Source organism: Pongo abelii, chromosome 5, assembly GCF_028885655.2.
Source record: "Pongo abelii isolate AG06213 chromosome 5, NHGRI_mPonAbe1-v2.0_pri, whole genome shotgun sequence".
NCBI lineage: Eukaryota > Metazoa > Chordata > Mammalia > Primates > Hominidae > Pongo > Pongo abelii.
In genome coordinates this window covers 57,696,172-57,719,493 of record NC_071990.2, presented here as the reverse complement: position 1 = coordinate 57,719,493, position 23,322 = coordinate 57,696,172, and the positions used below count along the sequence as shown (strand labels likewise).

General features: G+C 35.0%; 1 protein-coding gene across 7 annotated transcripts in view; it reads right to left on the bottom strand.

The window, feature by feature from the left end:
- ZNF451 (zinc finger protein 451) overlaps positions 1-23,322 on the bottom strand; it is a 79,711-nt gene that overhangs the window by 24,233 nt on the left and 32,156 nt on the right. For all 7 annotated transcript variants that reach the window (XM_054556769.2, XM_063724626.1, NM_001132134.1 and 4 more), the window contains 6 exon segments: positions 20,780-20,905; positions 16,806-16,917; positions 12,442-12,592; positions 10,758-10,884; positions 4,223-4,376; positions 3,583-3,730 (listed from right to left, as the gene is read on the bottom strand). In XM_054556769.2, coding sequence (XP_054412744.1) covers positions 3,583-3,730; positions 4,223-4,376; positions 10,758-10,884; positions 12,442-12,592; positions 16,806-16,917; positions 20,780-20,905 — 818 coding nt within the window.

Genomic DNA, 23,322 nt, shown 5'->3' with positions numbered 1-23,322 from the left:
ACTGAATAAAGAAAATATGGTATATATACCATGGGAATACTACTGAGTCATAAAAAAGAATGAAATCATGCCTTTCAAAGCAACATGTATGGAACTGGAGGCCATTATCCTAAGTGAAATAACTCAATGTCAAATACTGCAAATTTTCAGTTCTAAGTGTGAGCTAAACAATGGGTACACGTGGACATATAGAGTGGAATAATAAATAGACATTGAAAATTCCAAAAGGTGGGAGGTTGGGAAATGGGTGAGAGTTGAAATATAACCTACTGGGTACAATGTTCACTATTTGGATGATAGGTACGTTAAAAGCCCAGATATCTGAGCTTCACAATATACCCATGTAACAAAACTGCACTCGCACCCCCTGAATCTATAAGAAATAAAAATAAAGAACTGATTAATTTTATTTCAGACAAATGTCATGCCCATAGTTGCTTTTGCACTGAAGAACTAGGCTCAATAAAACCACATACTATTCCACAAATTAACTCAAAATAAATCAACTTCCCTAGGAAAATAAAAAAAATAGAACAACTGTGTCACTACTAAACTCCAGAGAGAACAGACCTGCTACCATTTTATACATTTAATATATTTCAAAAGAAAAAAACTGTACAAAATATGTTCTCTAATTATTGTGGAATTAAATTGGAAACAAGAAATAATAAAAATCCCTAAATGTTTATAAATTAAATACCTAAATGTAACATCTATAAACCTTTAGAAGTTAAGCAACACCTATCTTTTTTGTGTGTTTGGAGACAGAAAATCTTTCTGTCGCCCAGGCTGGAATGCAGTGGCACAATCTTGGATCACTGCAACCTCTGCCTCCCAGGTTCAAGCGATTCTCTTGCCTCAGCCACCAAGTAGCTGGGATTACAGGCGCTCACCACACCTGGTTAACTTTTTTGTATTTTTAGTAGAGATGGGGTTTCGCCATGTTAGCCAGGCTGGTCTCAAACTCCTGAGCTCAGGCAATCCGCCTGCCTAAGCCTCCCAAAGTGTTAGGATTACAGGTGTGAGCCACCACGCCCAGCCAAGCAACACATTTCTAATAAACCTATAGGTCAAAGAATAAATCAAAAGGGCAAAGATAACATTTTTCCAAAACATTTTTAAACAGCTTTATTGAGATATAATTCATGGCTAGGCGCGGTGGTGCATGCCTGTAATCCCAGCACTTTGGGAGGCTGAGGCGGGCAGATCACTTGAGGTCAGGAGTTCAAGACCATCCTGGCCAACATGGTGAAACCCCGTCTCTACAAAAAATACAAAACTCAGCCAGGCATGGTGGCACACACCTATAGTCCCAGGTACTTGGGAGGCTGAGGCACAAGAATCGCTTGAACTTGGGAGGTGGAGGTTGCAGTGAGCCGAGATTGCACCATTGCACTCCAGCCTAGGTGACAGACAGAGACCCTATCTTTAAAAAAAAAAAAAAAAAAAAAGGATATAATTCACATACCATATAATTCATCCATTTAGGATATATAATTTCAACTATTTTTCACATAAAGATATGTGCAACCATCAATAGTTAATTTTAGAACACTGTGTTATGTCAAAAAGAAAACCCGTGCCCTTTAGCTATCACCTCCCCACCTCCCTTTTTGCCATGCTCCCCAACTCCAAGCAACCACTGAACCCTAAGCAACTACTTTCTGTGTCTACAGATTTCCCTATTCTGGAATTTCATGTGAATGGAATCATATAAATGGACTTTTTGTGACTAGCTTATTTCATTTAGCATAATGTTTTCAAAGTTCTTTGAGGTTGTAACATGTAATCAGGATTTCAATCCTTTTCATGGCCAAATAATATTCCCTTGTATGGATATGTCCATTTAAAAAAATCCATTTGTCAGCTGATAGACATTTGGGATGTTCCCACTTTTTTACTATTATGAATAATGCTGCTATAAACAAACATACAAGTATTTGTGTGGATATACATTCACTTTGCTCTTGGCTGTCAACAAATAGAAATTGCTGGACTATATGGTAGCTCTATGTTTAAATGAGGAAAAAAGAGATACATATTTTTAACTGAATAAAAATGAAAACACAACTTATCAACATCTGTGGCATGCAGGTAAAGCAGTGCTTAGTGGGAAATTTATATTTTTTAATGTTTATATTGAAAACAAAGATCCAAAGTCAATCTAAACTTCTACCTTTTAAGAGCTAGACAAAGATAAGCAAATTAAACTCAAAGTTTAAAGAGCAGAAATCAATGAGCTAAAAAATGGGCAAACAACAGAGAATTGCCAGGGAAACCAGACAACGGTTGTTGTAAAAATCAACAAAAATTTGAAATAGATTATAGAAATAAACATAAATATTTAAAAATATCAAAGCTGAATTCAGGGAAATAAAATACATTCTTTAAGCAAGAAGAGGCAAGGGTTTCTCACGACACAGAAAGCATAACTATAAAAGAAGAAAATAACAAATTATACACCTAATGCAAAGAAAAGCTTCTGTTCATCAAAAGGTATAATTAAAAATATGAATATGCAAAATCACAGCTAGGAAAATATACTCATAAATATTTGTGTATTCTAGAAATTCCTATATTCTAGATACGAATCTGACAAAAGATTCGTATCTAGAATATATAAAGAACCCCAACTCACTATTAAGAAGGCAAACAATCCAATTTTGAAGACTGGCAAAAGACTTGAACAAAGGTTTCATAAAGATAAACAAATAGCCCATAAACACAAGAAAAAGTGCCCAACATCATTGTTTATCAAGAAAATGCACATAATAAACTAAAATGAGACACAAGAATAGCTAAAATGAAAAAGAGTGGCAATATCAAATGTTAGCAAGGGTGAAGAGTAACTAGAACTTTCATACCTTACCTGTAGGAATGTAAATTAATACAACCAACTTTGGATATTTAGTAGGTTCTCATAAATATAAACCTACTTCTGAACCAACAATTCCACTTTTCAAGGTCCATCCAAGAGAAATGAAAACATATGACCATGAAAAGACTTGTACAAAATATTCAAAGCAGCTTTATTCATAAAAGCTATAAATTGTAAACAACCCAAATATCTATCAACACGGGAATGGATCAACAAATTGTGCTATATTCACACAATACTACTTACCAATAAAAAGGAACAATGTACTAAACAATATAGATAAATCTCACAGATACTATGGCAATCACAGATCATACTGGACTCTTTCTTGGTTACTTGATAAATTTGGCCTTTCATTGAGATTTAATCTTTCAAATGTATATGATACTTTCCATTCTGGTTGACTTAAAGCCAAGGTTCAACTTTAACCCTTTCCTCTCCTACTCATACTTACAGAACACACACAGAAAAACATACACAAAGCTTAGAACTGTTAGCTTGCTTTACACTTGCAGCAATATCAATATATCCACGTTTTCCACATCTCTAACTTCTCTCACTATGTAAAATTTGGTTAATTTCCAGGCAACTGTATATTCTCATTTTAAAAGGAGAGAAACATGGAATAGAAAATGTATTTGTTGAATCTTCTCACTGGCAAACAGCTCATCCGTATTCCTTTACAGCTCCAGACCAATACAAACCTGAAATGGGCAGTGAGCTCCATGTGGGAACGCAGTGTCTGGTGGCAGGCCACACACTTAACTTGAAATGGAACATCTTTGCACAGAGAGATCAAAAGTTTCTTTGCAAAAGATGGAAAAGATATTGGATGTGCAATTCCTTTGTTATCTGAAAGACAAAATAAACTATAATTTGCAAAGTTATTTGAGTACAGAGTAACCCAACCTTCCTCCCTTCAGCCCTTCTCAACATTAGTTGGAGTAAGTAAAAGAAGACAGTTATTTTGGCAATAAAAATCTAAGGGAAGCCACTTTCTAGCCTTAAATACAAAGAATGCTTTACTCATACTCAAATTAAAATTTGAGTCTTAAATGCCGAGAAACAGAAAACTTCCAAGATATCATGATATAACATAACATTATCCTGAATAAATATTTGCTTCCCAAGATTTCTTCACTCTTCAAAGTTAGTAAGCCTTACTCATACGTAAAAATAAATATTAAGAATCTTTGTTTTTAAGTAAGAATTGAGATAATCTTTTACTTTCATAGTTCTAGAACTAAGATGAGGATATGTAATCTCAAGAATGATCTGAGAAGTATGATAAATCAGCAAAGATTAAAGTAGTTTAATTTTCAGCAGAAGAGAGTATTAACATACCACCCAGTCTGAAACTCTGATGGAAATGATTCTTTCCAGACATATGCTTTGAACACTCCTCTTTGCTGCTAAAAAGAAGGAAGCAATTTGGACATGCAAAGCACTGAATAATCTGAGGAAGAAGGTTGTTGTTATGTCCATCATCTGTGGCTTCCTAAAATATAAGACAAAGCTGTATTATGGAAAACTAAAATAAATACTCAAGTTCTTGAAAAAACTTGCAAAATGTCCTATTTGTTGTTTATTTGCAATATCCTGTATCAATTTTTAACATGAAAGATGTTCTTCCCTGAGTGTGAATTATGGAACTGTTATCATAACCGAGGTCCCAAATGTCAAATTTTTAGTTTTTTTTCCTCAAAACCAAATTATGGCCATCTGTTGTAGTAACAAATATAGAAGAACATTTGCTTTCTATATAGTTTTCATTTTTACATACACATTCACGTGTAATATATAAATGCATAAATGCGATCACACCACATACACTTTTCCTAATGTTTTGCTTTATTCACTCTACCCTGCATTATTCTTCTTCCACAAATTCATCCATGCTTACTCAGTTACAAAGACACACAGAAATAAGGGGGAATGTCATTGTTTTATCAAATATTATTTTATAGGCTCTTCTGCCTATTAGTTTTCTCATTCCATAGTACCTAAAAGAAATCCCTAAAAATCAGCTGGTATATCTCTAATTAATGCTTCTTAATGGTTGCAAACTATGCCATGGTGTGAATCTATTCAACTCAGTCAACATTTATTTCCAGTTTTTTTCTTAAGTTTTGATTTTTTTTTTCCCACTAGAAATAATGATCTTGTAAACATCCTTGAATATATATCCTTACTGGTAGGTGCTTTTTTCTTATTCTCAAGAGTGGCCCTACAGGGCTAATGGGTATATATATTTGAATATTAAAAGACACTGTACGACTGGTTTTCAAAAAGGCTCTACCAATTCACATATCCCCTAGTACTGAATGAGACTGGCAGTAATATATATGACAGATTTTTTTCATTTTTGTCAGGCAAATTTTTGCATTTTTGGTAGAGACAGGGTTTCCCCACGTTGCCCAGGCTGGTCTCAAACTTCTGGGTTCAAGTGATCCACCCGCCTTGGCCTTCCAAAGTGCTAGGATTACAGGCATGAGCCACCATGCCTGGCCTTCATTGCTACTTTAATTTGCATTTCCTATCTATAACTGAGTTTGAGCATTTATTCATACATTTTTTGGCTACCCAGACGTGTTCTTATGTGAATTTTTTATTCATATTATTTAGCTTTATTTCTCAATTGTTTTGTTTTTTCTCCTTCTGGTCAATTTGTACCAGTCCTTTGTTACTGAAATTAATTCTCTGCCTCATTTTCCATTTTGCAATATTTTTTCAAATATCTATTTTGTTTATAGTCTTCTTTATTTTTGAGACAAGAGCTCACTCTGTCACCCAGGCTGGCCCGCTAGTACCCTTGACATCCTGGGCTCAAGCAATCCTCCTATCCCAGCCTCCCACGTAGCTGGGACCACAAGCATACACCAATACACCCGGCTAATTTTTTTATTTTTTGTAAAGGCAAGGTCTTTCCATGTTGCCCAGGCTGGTCTCCAACTCCTGGACTCTAGCAATTCTCTCGCCTTGGCCTCCCAAAGTGCTGGGATTACAGGCATAAGCCACTGTGCTCGGCCTACGGTCACTTTTTGAATTTGACACAGTCAAATAAGTATGTCTTTTCTAGCATCTAAGTTTCTAAACCTTGTTAAGAGCCCCCTCTACCTTAAAATAGGAAATTTTAAAAAGTGTGTATTTATAAGTGTATGTATATTTGTGTGTGCTTGTTATAAATATAATTTAACTTCTTGTTAATGGTCTTTAGAGTAATAGCCTCAAACATTGTATTGTGCCTCATATTTACTATCATTAACACTAGAACCATCAAGTACAGTTTGTGTAGTGCTTATGAGATGCAACCAGAAGAGAGATAAAAAATTTTTATTTATACTGAGCACATGTCAGGAACCACATTGAGGTTCTAAATATGTTTACCTACTTAATCCTCATAATAACCCCATGAGGTACCATTTTCATTATTTAGAAATGAGAAAATTGAAGTTCTGATAAGTCAACCAACTTACCCCTCCTCCCAAGTTGTACCCCTCCATAGAAAAGACAAACTTCATTTAAACCCAGCTTTACAATCTTGGTTATTAATTATATGCTACTTTCACTACTCCCTCCCCACCACACTCCCCTCCTGTTTTAATTTGATGAGTGCCACACAGAAGAAATAACACCGAGGAGGACATTTCCATTCCAATTTGAAGATTCTAAATGATAAGAGCAATAAAGGCATTTAGTAACCACCAATTTATACATATTTCTCCTACTCGAAGAACCCTAAACTCATTAAATCATTTTTAGTTTAATTGTGAGTTATAAATGAACTCACATAAAGTTGTTTAAAGGATTTGCTCAACAGAACCAAAATGTGATTCTACATAAAATTTTATTAGAATATACTTATTACAAAAATATGGCATACTTGGCCAGGAGCAGTGGCTCACACCTGTAATCCCAGCACTTTAGGAGGCTGAGGTGGGAGGACTGCTTTGCTCAGGAATTTGAGACCACCTCTCTCTCTCAAAAAAAAAAAAAAAAAAATTTATATATATATAAAATTGTATTTGGCATACCTGCAAATACATTCTACAAGTTGGGAAAAGGAATGGGAAATAAGATATCTGATAAGTTAAAGTGCTCAATTCCTTTTTACCATATTTCTGGTTACATTAAAAGACACCATACAAATTTGTACAATAAAAAAGGTAGGGCTGGGCATGATGGCTCATGCCTGTAATCCTAGCACTTTGGGAGGCTGAAGCGGACAGATCACAAGGTCAGGAGTTCGAGACCAGCCTGGCCAACATGGTGAAACGCCGTCTCTACTAAAAATACAAAAAATTAGCCGGGTGTGGTGGCAGGCGCCTGTAATCCCAGCTACCCAGGAGGCTGAGGCAGGAGAATTGTTTGAACCCGGGAGGCAGAGGTTGCAGTGAGCCAAAACTGCACCACTGCACTCCAGCCTGCGCAAGACAGCGAGACTCCGTCTTAAAAAAAAAAAAAAAAAAAAAGAAGGCAGAACCAAAATACCATTTCACACCCACTAGAATGGCTAAAAACTGAAACCCACAAACATTGCTGGCAGGAAAGTAAAATGGTACAGTGCACTAGACAGCAGTTTGGCACTTCTTCAAAAAAATTAAAAAGGTACCATATGACCTAGCAATTTAACTCATTAGAGGAATTAAAACGTATGTTTACACAAAACTTGGATGTTGGTTTATAGGAGCATTGTTCGTAACAGCCAAAAAGTAGAAACAACCCAAATGTCCATCAACTGATGAACTGTTAAATACAATGCAGCATATGTCCTTATAATGAAATATTATTTGGCAATGAAAAGAAATGAAGTACTGATACATGCTACGATATGAATAAGCCTTGAAACACATTACAGCAAGTGAAACAATCTAGTCACAAAGGCTGCATATTGTGTGATTCCTTTTATATAAAATAGCCACAATAGATAAATCCATGGAGACACAAAGTAGCTTAGTGGTTGCCTAGGGATGGGGAAGATGGGTTAGCAAAGGAGAAAAGTCACCTTAGATGATACAGTAGCCCTAGAAACAGAATAACCAGTGGTAGCTTCAATGGACTCACAAATGACACTGAGGTACAAAGGAGCTTACAGTATATCTACCACCACTATCACACAACAGGGAGAAAAGCAGGGTGCTAACTGGTGATGTAATAGCCATTGGATGGGTTTAGGTGTCAAAAGCCACTAGAAACTTGCCACTCAAAGTATGACTCAAGGAACGACAGCAATGGCATCACCTAAAAGCTTGTTAGAAATATGAATCTAAGGCTCCACCTGAGACATCTTGAGTCAGAATCTGCATTTTAACAAAATTTCCTAGGGATATGTGTGTACATTTAAGTTTGAGAAGGCCTAGTCTAGAGGGAAGAAATTGAAGATGAAAGAAAACGGGAGAGGGAAGCAAGGAAAACAATGCAAATTGTGAATAATTTGACTTTCTTTCATTGGGGACTGCCATCTTTACAAAACAGAATTCATACCTATAAAAAACAGCGAGGCTTATACAATCTTCTAGTGACCTCTTCTTGTTGATTTAAAAGAGGCAATTACAACCCCCCATACATACTAGTTTCCTTTAGAGTCCTTGTGGTGACACAAATGTCAAGGAATAAGCAATCATTGAAGGTTACAGGTCAGGCCTGAAATAGAGTATTACATTTTCTCTTAACAATCTCGTACATAAGCATAACGATACCATTTTAGGGATGAAGAAACTAAACTCACAGATTCAGTAACCTGTTAAGAATATGAAGCAAATAAAAGTAACAGTGGAACCCAGGTCTGTCTGATACCAAAGCCTCTGCCCTTTCTATGTTACCATACTGCTTTTCCGAACGCTAAAGGTCATAAATCTACTTCCTAGAGAGAAGGCAAAAAGGAGTGCAAAACAGCATGGAATGTGTGATTCCGAGAAAAAAGAAAAAACAAATTAATGAAATTTGGGGGAAAAAATAAGCGAAATAATTCATTTTAAAGTTAAACTACCTACTCAAACTTACTAAAGAAAACAGACATATATACTCATTATAGTAGAGAAAACACTAAGTACATGGAATAGGGAAACATGTCCTGAAAGAACTCTAATTCTGAAAAATGCAGAACATCAGTAACCTACTGCAAACACTAAAGTATGGAATGCAGTTCTCTTTCACCCTTTTTCCCTTCCTTCCCCAAATCTTCCATTTGTCATGGAAATGGATAACCCTATCATTTCTTTCTTCAATATGTCTTTTGGTTTCACTTTAAGGTCTTCATTCTGAATGCCATTACCTAAGTCAAACAATTCTCTCATCTCAGAGCTAAATTACTGTAAAAGTCATCTAAACTGGTCTCTTTGTCCACATCTTTGAATCCATTCTGAACAATACTGCCGTTCTAATGCCACTCAGTCTCTTCAGTGTCTCTAGAAAAAAAGGAAGGAACTGGGCTCTAGAATTAGAAGTCCTTCTAACTCTAAAAGAATAATGTGTTATTTTCATCATGTCACTGTTCTATAATAGTTTCTTCTTGCCAATATCAAGCTTAAAATCCTGTGTCTGTATGATCATGTTACTATTTATTTTTGTTAGGAATCCCCAAGACTACCCTACTACAGTGCCTAGTCAATGTTGAACAAGACGCAGGCTCTCAAAAACTAATGAGTGAGTGTAAAATAAAATCTGCTTCAAGATGCACATCTGTTCTGGGAATGTTCTCTAGTTCCAGGACAGAGATGGGGAGGACTGCAGAATTAAATTAGATATACTTAGAATGCAGGCTTTAATTATCTGCTGTGAACCTACACAGAATCCAAGCTATTCTCCATGTTACTTTCCAGGTATAGCTCTAGATAGAAGCAAATTCTGAAAACATTAACTAAATAAATGTTTTACTATTTCAAAATCTAATATTTATTCAGTAAATCCAATTTGATATTTACTCAAATATCCAAATATGGATATTCTCAAAGGTTTTTAGTTAACAGAATATTTAATATGGCATTGATTTTAATAATAGAAAACAAACAATACATCCAATGGGAAATTTATTAAATTAATACTATATTCATACAGAAGAAAACAATTCATTGATTTAAAATGTAGAAATGTATGCACTGATTCGATGAATATTTAAGCTTTTATGTTTGCAACACACTGCTTTAAATCACAAAACAATTTAGATACCTTATCTTATGTAAAAACATTTATCTACATATGGAGAAATACCAAAAACACATATATCAAAATCTTAATCCCAGTCCTTATCTCTGTGAGATTAAAGATGATTTCTTGTCTTTTTGTTAATATTTTTAAAATTTTCCATAATGAACATACATTACTTCTGCAATGTTAATAAGTCATTAAAGTTATCTACTATCAAATATGGTAAAAACCCATTAGAGTTCTGTATTACACGGATGTGCATATCCATGAATCAACTCATGTCTCTTAAGATTTAACACTTACTTAGAATTATATAACATAGCTTTTTAAATACTAGTTATATTCCTTGAAAACTAGCATTAATAACTTGTCATTTACTATATAGCTCCAACATTTCAACAAGCAGTGAAAGATAGTGGACTTAAGAACAGGGTTCTGGTTCTCATCAAGTGACTCACTCAGAGCATCTTGAACAAGGTAATCTAATTTGATAGAGCAACTCCGTGAAAGGAATTTGATGATAATCTCTAGGACTGCTGACTGTAAGGTATGAAGTTTACCTGCCTATAATAACTAAATGGCCCAAATCATTTTATTTTCAATGGACAATTACAGTTTTGATACTTACGTGTATCACTGGTAATTGCAAGTTTAAGAACAGCACGAAAAAACCTCCACTTAACTCCATGCCTATCTAGAAAAATAATACTTGTAATTTAGGACATGCTCTTACCTTATCAAAAAGGTGATCTCTATATTGTTGTTGAGTCACAAATTTTTTATAACATACTACACAAGCAAAGGAGCTGAAGAAAGGTCCATGTAGTGTAATTGTTGGATCACATGGAGAGTGATCAAACCTACTCAGCAAAAGAGGTAAGAGGTAATACTAGATAAATCTACATTCTAGGGAAACAACTATGTCGCTTCATTTGTGAAGCTAAACACATACACACACACATTCAGAACTTTGCACTTTTCTACTGAAATATTAAGTAATGTTCTTCATATACAGTAAATATCAAGTGGTTCCCATATGCTCAGCAATTCCCTCAGATAGTGACCAACAGTTAGTGCAAGATTTCATATGTACTAAATATCTGGTAAAATAGATTTAGACATTTCTTACCAAACTGGTAAACTTCTCGTTTGAAAATTTTAAGTCCAGCAACTTTTACTTCTTGCCTTGGTTACCATAAGACTCACAACTAACTTTAAATAAATCACTGCAATAATAATCTCATGCTAAGATTTCTAGTACACTTGTTTCCCATAATGGCTTTTAATGTTCATTTTTACCGTTTAATAAATCTGCATTATTTTAAACTGCCTGGAGCACTTTAGCCAAGATATAGTATGCTATCAAATTTTGTTCCCTCCCCGACCCCAGGTCCAGCTTTGACTTTACCTGGTTTTTTATAGAATGCTACAACTCCCTCTAGAAGCTTCTCTTGATAAGGTAAGGCATAAGTAGGGTGAGACATATGGAAAAGACAATGGCTTAGAGCCCCAAACTCTCAATTTCCCATTCTTCAACTATTAGAAAGGGAGGCTATGGGGAGTCGAATGTTTAATACAACCTTCCCTTGATACCTACTTTCTCAAGCTCCACTATTCAAAAATTCAGTAAACTGGCCGGGAGTGGTGGCTCACGCCTGTAATCCCAGCACTTTGGTAGGCTGAGGTGGGCAGAATGCTCGAGCTCAGGAGTTCAAGACCAGCTTGGGCAACATGGCAGAGCCATGTCTGTGCAAAAAATACAAAAATTAGCTGGGTGTGGTAGCGCACACCTGTAGTCCCAGCCACTCAGGAGGCTGAGATGGGAGGATGGGAGGATCCCTTGAGCCCAGGAGGTGGAAGCTGCACTGCACTCCATCCTGGGCAACAGAGTGAGACCCTGTCTCAAAACAAAAAACAAAAAACAAAAAACAAAAAAACACCATCAAACTCAGTAAATTGATAAAATGGGTTTCAATAAATAGAATTTTTATTATTAATTTTGCTTACATCAGTTTGCTTTTAACATTTATTTTGTAATGCCTATTACCTTTCTTCAGGCTAGACCAAATGTCTGTGCATGCTCCTTGTCTCTTGAAATTTACATTTATGGGCTGGATTTCTCTAAAACTAACCTATCTGGATTTTGATGGAAAAAGTCTGTTTAGAACTTTATAAGCCATATCAGGAAAAAATAAATATTTAAAAGCTATAACCATAAAGCTAAAAGCTACACCCACTAGAAAAATCTGACTTCACCAATTATGAAAAAATTATATCATAATGGCACAAAATAATTTGAGTTTGGAATATAAAGCTATATAATCATAATGGCAAAGGCGCATTACGCTTTCATTTTATAAAATCACTTGGTAGCTCACTAGATCCTCAGCATTCACTATTATGAATATCCTACTTACCTTTTCAAATGTCCTAAGAGAAGGTGCCCATTGTCAAACTCCTTGTTACAGTGCATTATAGGACATAAAATTGGTTTCCCAGACACCCGCGTTTGGCCTCCTCTTCGGAATGAACTTTTTGTTCCACAATTAATTGTGCCTGTTTTGAGTCCTGCATCATCAGAATATGAATTCTTAGGTTATTATTTCAGATACTTATCCTTTGGGCTAGTGATCAAAATTAGGACAAAACAATGAAAATTATGATATAGCATCAACTGGATGATCCTAATTATAATTGTTTAAAACCTCTCTTATAAAAGATATAACAACCTAAAAGTAAATAAGTTGTGACCAAAAAAAAGCCCTTAATATCACCAAGTAGCATTCTCTTTTTTTTTGAGATGGGCATCTTGCTGTATTTCCCAGGCTCAATCAATTGTCCTGCTGTCACTCAAACTACAGGAGCACGCCACCATGCCCAGCTCCAAGTAGCATTCCCTTTAGGGAAAAAAAATCCTTTTCTTTAAGCTCAACAGCTAAAAAATGTTAAACACCAAATGCATTAGAAGGTTACGCCTCTATTCCCTTCATTTTGAGCAGGTGGGCCTATAGGCACATGCCACCATGCCCAGCTAATATTTTTATTTTTTGTAGAGACAGGGTCTCTCAATGTTGCCCAGGCTGGTCTCAAACTCCTGGCCTGAAGTGATCCTCCCACCTTGGCCTCCCAAAGTGCTGGGATTACAGGCATGAGACATTGTGCCCAGCCAGATCTTTTCCTCTAATTCTTATTTTCTCTTTTAACTATTTCAACTGTGTTATAAATTTAGCTATATTATAGAGGGTCTGAGCTCTATGAAAGTTATATTACACAATGTAACTGGGGTAGAGAGGATGGAGTGAAGAAAGCAAGGAAGCAAGGAGGATAAGTGTGTTATTTTCTGAGGAATCAAGCCACTGATCAATCAGTTCCAGTCTAGACATCAAGTAATACAAGTGTAAGGGATAACACATTTATAGAACACAAAGCAGAGATTTACTTATTGTTGATACCTCTCCCCTTTCTACTTATCCTATTTTGTCCCTTTTCTTTTTCTCTTTAAAAAGCCAATTAGGAAACAGGTTGTCCACCATTTTCTTCTCTTAATTAATTAATCCTCCTTTATCCTGGTCCATTTTTCATCCCTTTCTTTCTTTATAATTTTGATCTTAAGGTCACACAACTTGTAGATGAATCCCCCAGCCAAATGTCCTTGGGGCAACTCCCAACACATAATATACGAAGAAAAATTTAAAGAGTTAAGTTGTATAAAAAACAATTGCAAAACAACCACAAGTATTCTGATTCACAGACAGTTTGATTACTCTCTCTTTTATTACTATCTCTTGTGGACTAATTTCACTCAAATGCTTTGAATATTTCATACAACAAAAAGCTAAATATTTATCTTTATTGAATTTTCTACAAAGCCCCTAAGCATTTAAATAGAATTATTCCCTTAAGACAATATGATTTTTAAATCCCCAAATGGTTATATATGATTAAGGTTTTAATTGCTTTTCCTCTCTTTTAGTCTTTATTGGGGGAGTACCTCTATCAAACTGTCAAAATGTTTATAAATATGTTCTGACAACAAATAATGGACAGCATGGAATTAATCATATTTTAGTCTTAACAAGGCATTAAAATGGCAATCTACTTTATCTTTAACATTCTTAATGTAGTAAGAATTATGACAACTTTTATAATTGTCCACCCACATTCCAGATGTTTCCTATCAGGACCTTTATTTAGCTATAAATAGTGGCTCTGGATAAAAATAAAGTTGGAGAAGCCAATTTCCGGGTGGAGGGGTAGGGAGGCTTCCCCATGGAAAGGCAAAATACAGAGATTTAAACAGCTTTTTTCTTAAATAATACAGACAGCATTTTAAAAAATTATAATACTAAGTATTCAAATTTATGCAAACTGGCCAACTCTAAACACCCATAAAGAATGGACTGTCCAATATTAGAATAATTATAAATAAGGTACTTAAAATACTTCTAATGAAAGAACTGAATTATAACAGCTGAGTACTGTATTTTGAAATAGATTGAATGAGTCCTTTAATGCTACTGAGAAGTAGAATCTCACTCTCTATAATTAAAGAGAACTGTGATTCCTCTCTCTTTTCCCCAGCTATACGCTCTTAAAGGATCTCAGCACTCTCTAAAGCCCATTTATGGAATAGCACCATACCAAATATAGCCCAATACTACACAGCTGTTCAAGCAATAGATTCCAAACTTTATTTTTACATTGCCTCAGAGACCAAGCAAAAAGCTGAGCCCATCACACAAAAAAGATCATAACTATAGACCTTAACTCCAGGCTTAAGCTTATCAGCCATCAAAAAGCCAGTACTAAAAGGCAGAGAAAACACTAATCTTGAAAGTACCATAAAGACACAGCTAAATAACTCATTTGATCCCACTTGACCTGCTCAGGGAAATACATAAACAGATGCTCAAGATTCAATTTACAATGCATTACAATATTCTGACAACCTGGAGGCCAGATATTAAGCTTGAAGGGCATATTACTGGCCCAACTACCATTCTGTATAGGACTTGAAAGTGTCAGACTCATGAGATAATTTTTAGAAGAGATCTAGAGATGATAAAGTCTTCTAGTTCTAGCCCATTTTCCTATCCACCTAGGGATCTTTCCCAAAAGTACAGATGCCCTAGAATAATCTCTGGAGATAATGAGGTGTAGGCATCTGTTTAAAAGGTCCCAGAATATTCTGATGCAACAAAGATGACACCACTGAGCTAATCATTAACTTCTTCCACTGAGAACTGAATGTACATGAAGAGGGATTTTTAAAACTAAAAGCTTTCAAAAAACACCCCAAGAGGCAAAACCATTTACCATATTTTCTATGTGTCTTTTGCCAAAGCAGATCTGGAGTGCCACATAATTTTTTTGTTTAATAACAGTCAGATTTGGAGCCCAAGTTCTAGGCTTCCTTTCTGTGTTCATTATGCAAATATTTACAGCCTACCTCTATAAAAATTCAACCAACATTTATTGAGTATCTCTACGTTGAGCATTCTTTTAAGGAACTGACGCTAAAAAGTATTAGTAAGATTTGGTCTTTGTGTCCAAGAAGCATATAGCTGGGTGGAAGAGACAGACATATAAACGGATCAATCCAACATAATAAATACTGTATTAGTGAAATGAATAAAGTATTGAGATCACAGATGGCTGAGCAACCAAACTTATATAGAATAAATCTAGATAAGCTTATCACATAATTGGACATGATATACAATAACCATATTCACTCAGCAATCCCTAGTACTGTATTATTTGTTGGCCATGTATAAACCCCACAGGCAAGTAAGAAGAAAACAAAGAAAAAGGTTTTTGGGGGCAGGAGGGGAGTTTGCGAGGCACAAGCAGGTTGATAAGGAGAAAATATAGTTTCAGGGGGTGCCAAGTGTCTAAAACATCGATTATGTCAGGTATCAAATGGAATGAACTGCTAAATACCAATAAATATAAATTATTAGAATTCTTTTATAAGTGGCAATTTGATTCCATTCAAAGGAAAGCCCTTGAGAACTAACTTTAGAATCCAAGATACCTAGGTTCAACAAAGTTAAGCATTGCATGCATAGATATTTCCATGACCTTTTGTAAGGATTAAAATCCACAAAAAGGATTAAATCCACAGCTATGGTTTCTGTGGATATCCTAACCCTTTAAAGGCTCAGTAGATATTCTTCAAGACAAGACAGGAAAGTTGTCACGGTGGGACTCTCCTACTTGCTCTTGAAAATTCCACCAAATTATCTGGTGGAGTAAGAAATGTTTCACAGCAACTCTTTAAGGAATCTCAGATCTGCAAAGAGTTAGTAATGAAGAAGCTACCCAATGTTTTGACAAGTCTATGAGGATGCTTCCTGATTAAATATCTACATAGGCTGCACTGATGAAATAAGTAAACATGACTCCTCTAGATCTCAGTTTAAATTCCATTTCTTTAGAGAAGCTTTTTTCTGACCTCAAATAATCTGTTACACACCTCCCATGGACATATGTACTACTTCATGCAATAACTATTAAATATATAAATGAATAAATGAGTAATATCTAATGAGCTCAGGTACGATCTATATTGCTTATACTCAAATATACTTGTGCCAAAGAAGAAAGACAATGGGCAAAGCAGGCCATTATAAAGTAGGCCATTATGAGGTGATATTAGTATCACTGAAACAAAATTTAATATCTTATATGCTTATTAGCAATAGCATAAAACAGACGTACTTTCTGCCTTAAGGCTCTGGGGAAGCTAGGTAACCTTAGTGTAATTTCTAAAGAATACCTGGCATTTTTAGCCACTGGTCCACACACAGTCTTGCTGCTTCTGTATCAGAATGTCCTCGAATAAACTCCAATTCTTGTAACCCATGAGCATGCTGAAAATCAACTTTTTCCTGAAGACATTAAGAAAAAACTCAATTAAGATTACTACCCTGTTTTCCTTGAGAAAAGGATTTTGACACATTAGTGATCAGAAAATACTGATTACTTTTTATTCCCAGAACTCCACATCTAGAAATTTATGACAAAGAAATACATCAAAATAAAACTGCATGTTCTAAGATGTGTACACCAGTGTTATTGCACAAAATTTACTACAACCTACACCCCTAACAACAGGGTATGGTTTAAGTAAATTATGGTACGTACATTTGATGGACGTCATTAAAAACATTAACCAAATTTTTCAAAGGTGTGGGAATATACTTTGGATATCAAGCAGGTCGCCAAATTGTATTAAACAAATGAGGCAAAATATAAACAAAGAATAATTTCAAATCCATGTGCAACTATATCTGCAGAGGAAAAAAAAGCCTGAAAATAGATGTATTAAAAGTTATTAAGGCTACCTCTAGGAATTTCCATGTAAAGGATTATTTTCATTTTTAAAGTTTTACGTATTTTTTCAAATTTTCCATATTTAATCTGAAACATACAGAAGGAGCCTAATAAGTATTTGTTCACTGAGTCATATTAATAACATAACTCATTAGCACTTAATATGTGCCAGTGTAAAGCATTTGTTGCCATCTAGACCAAGGGTTGACAAACTTTTCCACAAAGGGCTAGTTAATATTTCATTATGGCTTTTCAGGCCATAGAGTCTTTACTGCCACTACTCAACTCTGCCATTGTAGCAGGAGAGCAGCCACAGACAATATGAAAACAAGTGAGTGTAGCAGTGTTCCAATAAATCTTTGTTTATAGCAGGCAGCAGGCCAATGACAATGCTGAACTAGATGCTCTGTATTGCTAAAAGCCTAAATCTTTCTAGTTATATTATCCATAAAACTATTTGTGTATTTTCCAATCATGTGTATTAAAATTAATACTTGTTGGCCACTAACCATGTGTGAGGCAGTTTTAAAAAGACTTTAGATTTTAGGTATTATTGTTCCTCTTTTATGATGAAAAACCTGAGGTACAGAGAGGTCAAATAAATTGCCCAAGGATATATAACAATGTCCGAATTCAAACTCTGGCAATCTGATTCTAGAATTCATGCACTAACGAGTATAATCACACTGCCTCTCAAAAAGATTTACATGTACTTCAAAAGGAATCAGAGTCAGAAACACTGGATTTGTAAGATATAAACCATAATAATGTATGGCCTAGTTATCAATGTAACAGGGTTTTCTATCAGGAAGGATAAGTGAGGCGAAAAAGTGGATCAAGATTTTAATCTGAAGAAAATCTACATAACATTGTTCAAATTACAGCCACGGAATACCACTTCTCATGAATGTTAATATGCATTATATACATTTTTTAAAATTCTCTGTAATCAAATTAAGTATAGAAACTGGTTTTAACACAAAATCTAAAAGGTTACTTTCATGTAGGACTACTAAAGCTCTAAAGTGCTAACGTACACCCCTATTTTTCATACATGGAGTATGCAGTATCCCAACTTCATAAATCACCAAATACTTTTTCAAAGTGTATCCTACAGGATCAGTATACTGAATAACATGCAATAAGAAACAAACAATAGTAAAATCGAAGTTAGCCTATCCAAAGAAAGCAATAGCCCTTGATAGATATATCCTAAGACATCTTATGTATTAAATTAGACCACTTATCAAAGTTCCTTGCAGGAATCCATTACAATAAAAACCCTTCAATTAAAGTAATATAATTGAGATTAAATATTACTACATACCAACTACTAGCATACTTATTTTAACAATTTCCAATAATTAAAATTAAATAGTTTTTTTTTTCAAGTTCTCTGGCATTTCTTACAATAGAATTTGAACTCTATGAACATGCATAGTCAATGCTCAAAAAACACTTATTGAAATCATCCTAAAATTAGCCATCCTTTTTCTCTATCACAAAGCAACTTTCAAAAACTTTTTAGTACAGACGGGGTTTCACCATGTTGGCCAAGCTTGTCTCAAACTACTGACCTCAGGTGATCTGTCCGCCTTGTCCTCCCAAAATGCTGGGATTACAGGCATGAGCCACCGTCTGGCTCCAGTGAAGATTTTAATGAATATTCCTTTTTTTCTCTTTGAAACCTCTCCAGCACAAAAGTAAGATAACTTACTTTAATAATGAAGACACCAACAATTCACAAAGGCCTACAACAGTTGAAAGACATTTTCTATATGTCTATTTTTAGCCAGAATTATCATTCACTAGAATTCTTCGAAAATTATTTCTATTTCAGTTTCAATATCTTCCTTTCTGGGTGGTTTTTTGTTGTTGTTGTTGTTTTGTCATCTACTTTTAAAAAATAAGTAATCCATAAAGGGAATCAAAGTAAGAAAAACAAAATTATGGCTGGATAGCAAGCAATGAGCTTGCTATGTGAGTCATTTTCTTCGTTAAAGAAGAACGAAATCTAGACAAATTTATTCTTTCCAACTGGTTAAACAAAAAATTAAAAATTTCAAAATTTCAAAAAAAATCTTCAATGTAAAGTATTTAATAAAATGAATGACCATTTACATGGGTGGAGGCTGAAACTACCCTTGAGAAAAAACTTAGTTGTCACAGTGACTATACAAGATTCTGGGCTCATCACAAAAACTTTATTATCTATGTAGCCATTAAGACTGCCTGGGAAAAGAAGCTAGCATCACTTAGGAAATCTGAGGGAAAGTAAGACAGTTTGCAAATGATCTCTCTGTAAAAAAATCAAACAACATACTTATAGTTCTAGGGGGGCGGGGAACTTCCTTAAAATTGAATAGTGTTTCTGCCAGGATAAAAATAATATTGTCTGTGTTTGCATATGTGTGTGTGTGTGTATATATGTATATATGCAATCAGCATTTAAAACATACAATTAGAATACCATAGTCTAATTTAATTGATATTACATCATAAAGTAAAAGCCCCCAAACTAGCTTATTTCTAAATTTAAAGACCATTTTATAACAGATTAGGATGCTACAGAAATAAACAAATTACTTTATAATAACCAATGGAATAAGGAATCAAAAACATGCATGTTAAAATTACAAAATCATGGAGCTTATTCTGACCTGGGAGAATCTCTAAACTGTCCGTTCACAGAATGAAACCCAAAGTCTATAAAACTAGTGATCTACTGAAATCTAAACAGCTGCTGGCCAGAGGCACGATTTAAATTTCCATTTTTGTACTTTAGTATGGAGGTTTTTATCCAACGTATCAACATTCTGCTCCTAAAGGACATTTGTCACTATTGAGGGAATTCTTTAAGTAATTTCATTTGGGGCCTTCTAAAGTAAGTCAAGGAAAAAATTTATATAATGCAAGATTCTAAAAATGGGCTTCATTTCCACGCAGCAGCTCATCTACAAACCTGCTTCAAATTTCTTCCTTTTAGTAATGGATTTAATTTGGAAGGATAAGCTAAAATTTGAGAAAGCAATCTGGTTCTATCCAGTAGAAAATAATCTTTCAACAGCTTATATCTATAAAAGCCCTGATAAACTCTTTTCACTCGTATGATAAAATAACTAGAAACTTGTTAATTGCTCATCTGCTTTGAGAAATCCATGATTTTTAATTCTCAAAAATGAAGTCCACTCAGTTAATTCTGTTTTTTCTTCTTTTCCTATATACAGATAAGAATCCAACAAACTAAAAATAGATGTAAAAAGCTATTATGAATTACTACTACATTCATGAGCTATGTAGGGTACATACTGAGCTTTGATTAAATCATATCTTTTTTTGATTAAAGGTTTCTCTTTACCAACTTTATTATAAATAATTTTTTAATTATATAAAATACCAATTAAAATAGCCACATACTCTGAATGCTCTATTCTTCTCTTCTTTCTGCTGTTTCTCCACTTCAACATGGCGGGCTAGACGAGCCAGAGTTAAAGCAACTTTATCCTTCTGATGATCAATATGGTCTTTACGTTTAACATTCTCCTATAACAGAAAAATAATTTTCATTCCTTTTAATTAACAAAATTAGCATTTGGATAACATACATCCATTCATCAAACAGCTACTATACTAAAGAACCATTTACTTGAGTTATAAGAACCTATTTTGTGTATTGTAGGTTTTATGTGGTATTTTGTAGGTCTGTCAATTATCCACCAGCAACTTTGGTTTCCAAGAAGTTAGACAAACGAGCTGCTAGGACATTTATCATCTTTATTCACTTAAAAGCTGAAGAATAAACTCTTCTCAGATCTGTCAGAGAGGTGGGGTCATCAGGCAAAGCGCCGACCCCTAAAATTGGAGAGAGAGAGGTAAATAAAGAACATCAACTTACTAAAGCAGAAACCTTCTAGCAGGAACCTCCATAGGAAACTAAACTCTAATGGATGCTTAGCGTGGACGAGCCTGAGAGTTAAAAACTCCAGGGGGAGCCAGCCATAGAGGGGCCCTCACATATGATCCTATATTAATAGATGCAGAAAAAGCATTTAACAAAATCCAGCACCCACTCATGATAAAAACTCTCAGCAAAGTAAGAATAGAAGGGAACTTTCTTCACTTTATAAAGATCATCTACAAAAAACCTACAGCTAACAACACATTTAATGATGAGAAACAGAAAGTCTTCACACTAAGATAAGGAACAAGGCAAGGATATCCCCTCTTGCCACTCACAACATTGTACTAGAAGTCCTAGCTAATGAAGTAAGATGAGACAAAGAAATAAAAGATACACAGATTGTGAAGGAAGAAATAAAACTCTTTGTTTGCATCCATGTAGAAAATCCAAAATAATTAACAAAATCGTTCCTGGAACTAATAAGCAATTATAGCAAGGTTGCAGGATACAAGGTTAATACACAAGTCAACTGATTTCATATATATCAGCAATGAACAAGTGGAATTTGAAGTTAAAAAATCACCATGTACATTAGTACTCCCTCCAGATGAAATATTTAGGTATAAATATAACAAAATGTGTACATCTTTATGAAGAAAACTACAAAACTATGATGAAATAACGCATAAAACCTTTTTTTCATTTTTATTTCACATTCAAGGGTACATGTGCGGGTTTGTTATAAGGGTATACTGCATGGTGCTGAAGTTTGGCCTTCTACTGATCCCATCACCCAGAGAGTGAACACAGTATCCAATAGGAAGTTTTTCAGCCCTTGTCCCCCTACCCTCTCTCTCTCTCCTTTTGGAGTCCCCAGTGTTTATTGTTCCCAACTTACTCTCCATGTGAACCCAAGATTTAACCCCCACTTATAAATGAGAACATGTGGTACTTGTTTTTCTGTTTCTGCATTAGTTTGCTTAGGGTAGCAGCCTCCAGCTGCATCCGTGTTGCTGCACCTTTGCATAATGATTTCATTCTTTATTATGGCTGTGTAGTATTCCACAGTGTACATATACCACATTTTCTTTATCCAATCCACTGATGATGGACACATAGGTAGATTCCATGTCTTTGCTGTTGTGAATAGTGCTGCTATGAACATACATGTGTCTTTTTGGTGAAATAATTTCCTATTTATTTTTGAAACAGGGTCTCATTTCACCACTCAGCCTGGAGTGCTGTGACACAATCACGACTCACCGCAGCCCTGACCTGCCAGGCTCAAGCAATCCTCCTGTCTCAGCCTCCTGAGTAGCTGGGACTACAGGTGCACACCACCACACCTGGGTAACTTATTTGTAGAGATAGAGGCTTGCTGTGTTACTCAAGCTGGTCTCAAATCCTAGGATCAAGTGATCCTCCCGCCTCAGCCTCCCAAAATGCTGGGATTACAGGTGTGAGCCACTATGTCCAGCATTCTCCTTTGGATAATATACCCAGTAATGGGATTGCTGGGTAGAATCATAGTTCTATTTTTAGTTTTTTGAGAAATCTCTGAACTGCTTTCCACCGGAGATGAACTAATTTGCATTTCCACCAACAGTGTATAAATGTTTCCCTCTTCTCTAGAACCTTGCCAATATGTTACTTTTTGACTTTTTAGAAATAACCATTTTGACTGCTGTGAGATGGTATCTGATTGTGATTTTGATTTGTATCTCTCTGATGATTAGTGATATTGAGCATTTTTTCATGTTTATTGGCTGCTTGTATGTTGTCTTTTGAGAAGTGTCTGTTCATGGCCTTTGCCCACTTTTCAATGGAATTGGTTTTTTTCCTTGTTGATTCATTCAAGTCCTTATAAATTCTGGATATTAGTCCTTTGTCAGGTGCATACTTTGCAAATATTTTCTCCCATTCTGTAGGTTGTCTGTTAGCTCTGTTGATAGTTTCTTTAGCTGTGCAGAAGCTCTTTCGTTTAATTAAGTCCCATTTTTCTATTTTTGATTTTGTTCTATTTGCTTTTAGGGTCTTCATCATAAATTCTTTGCCTAAG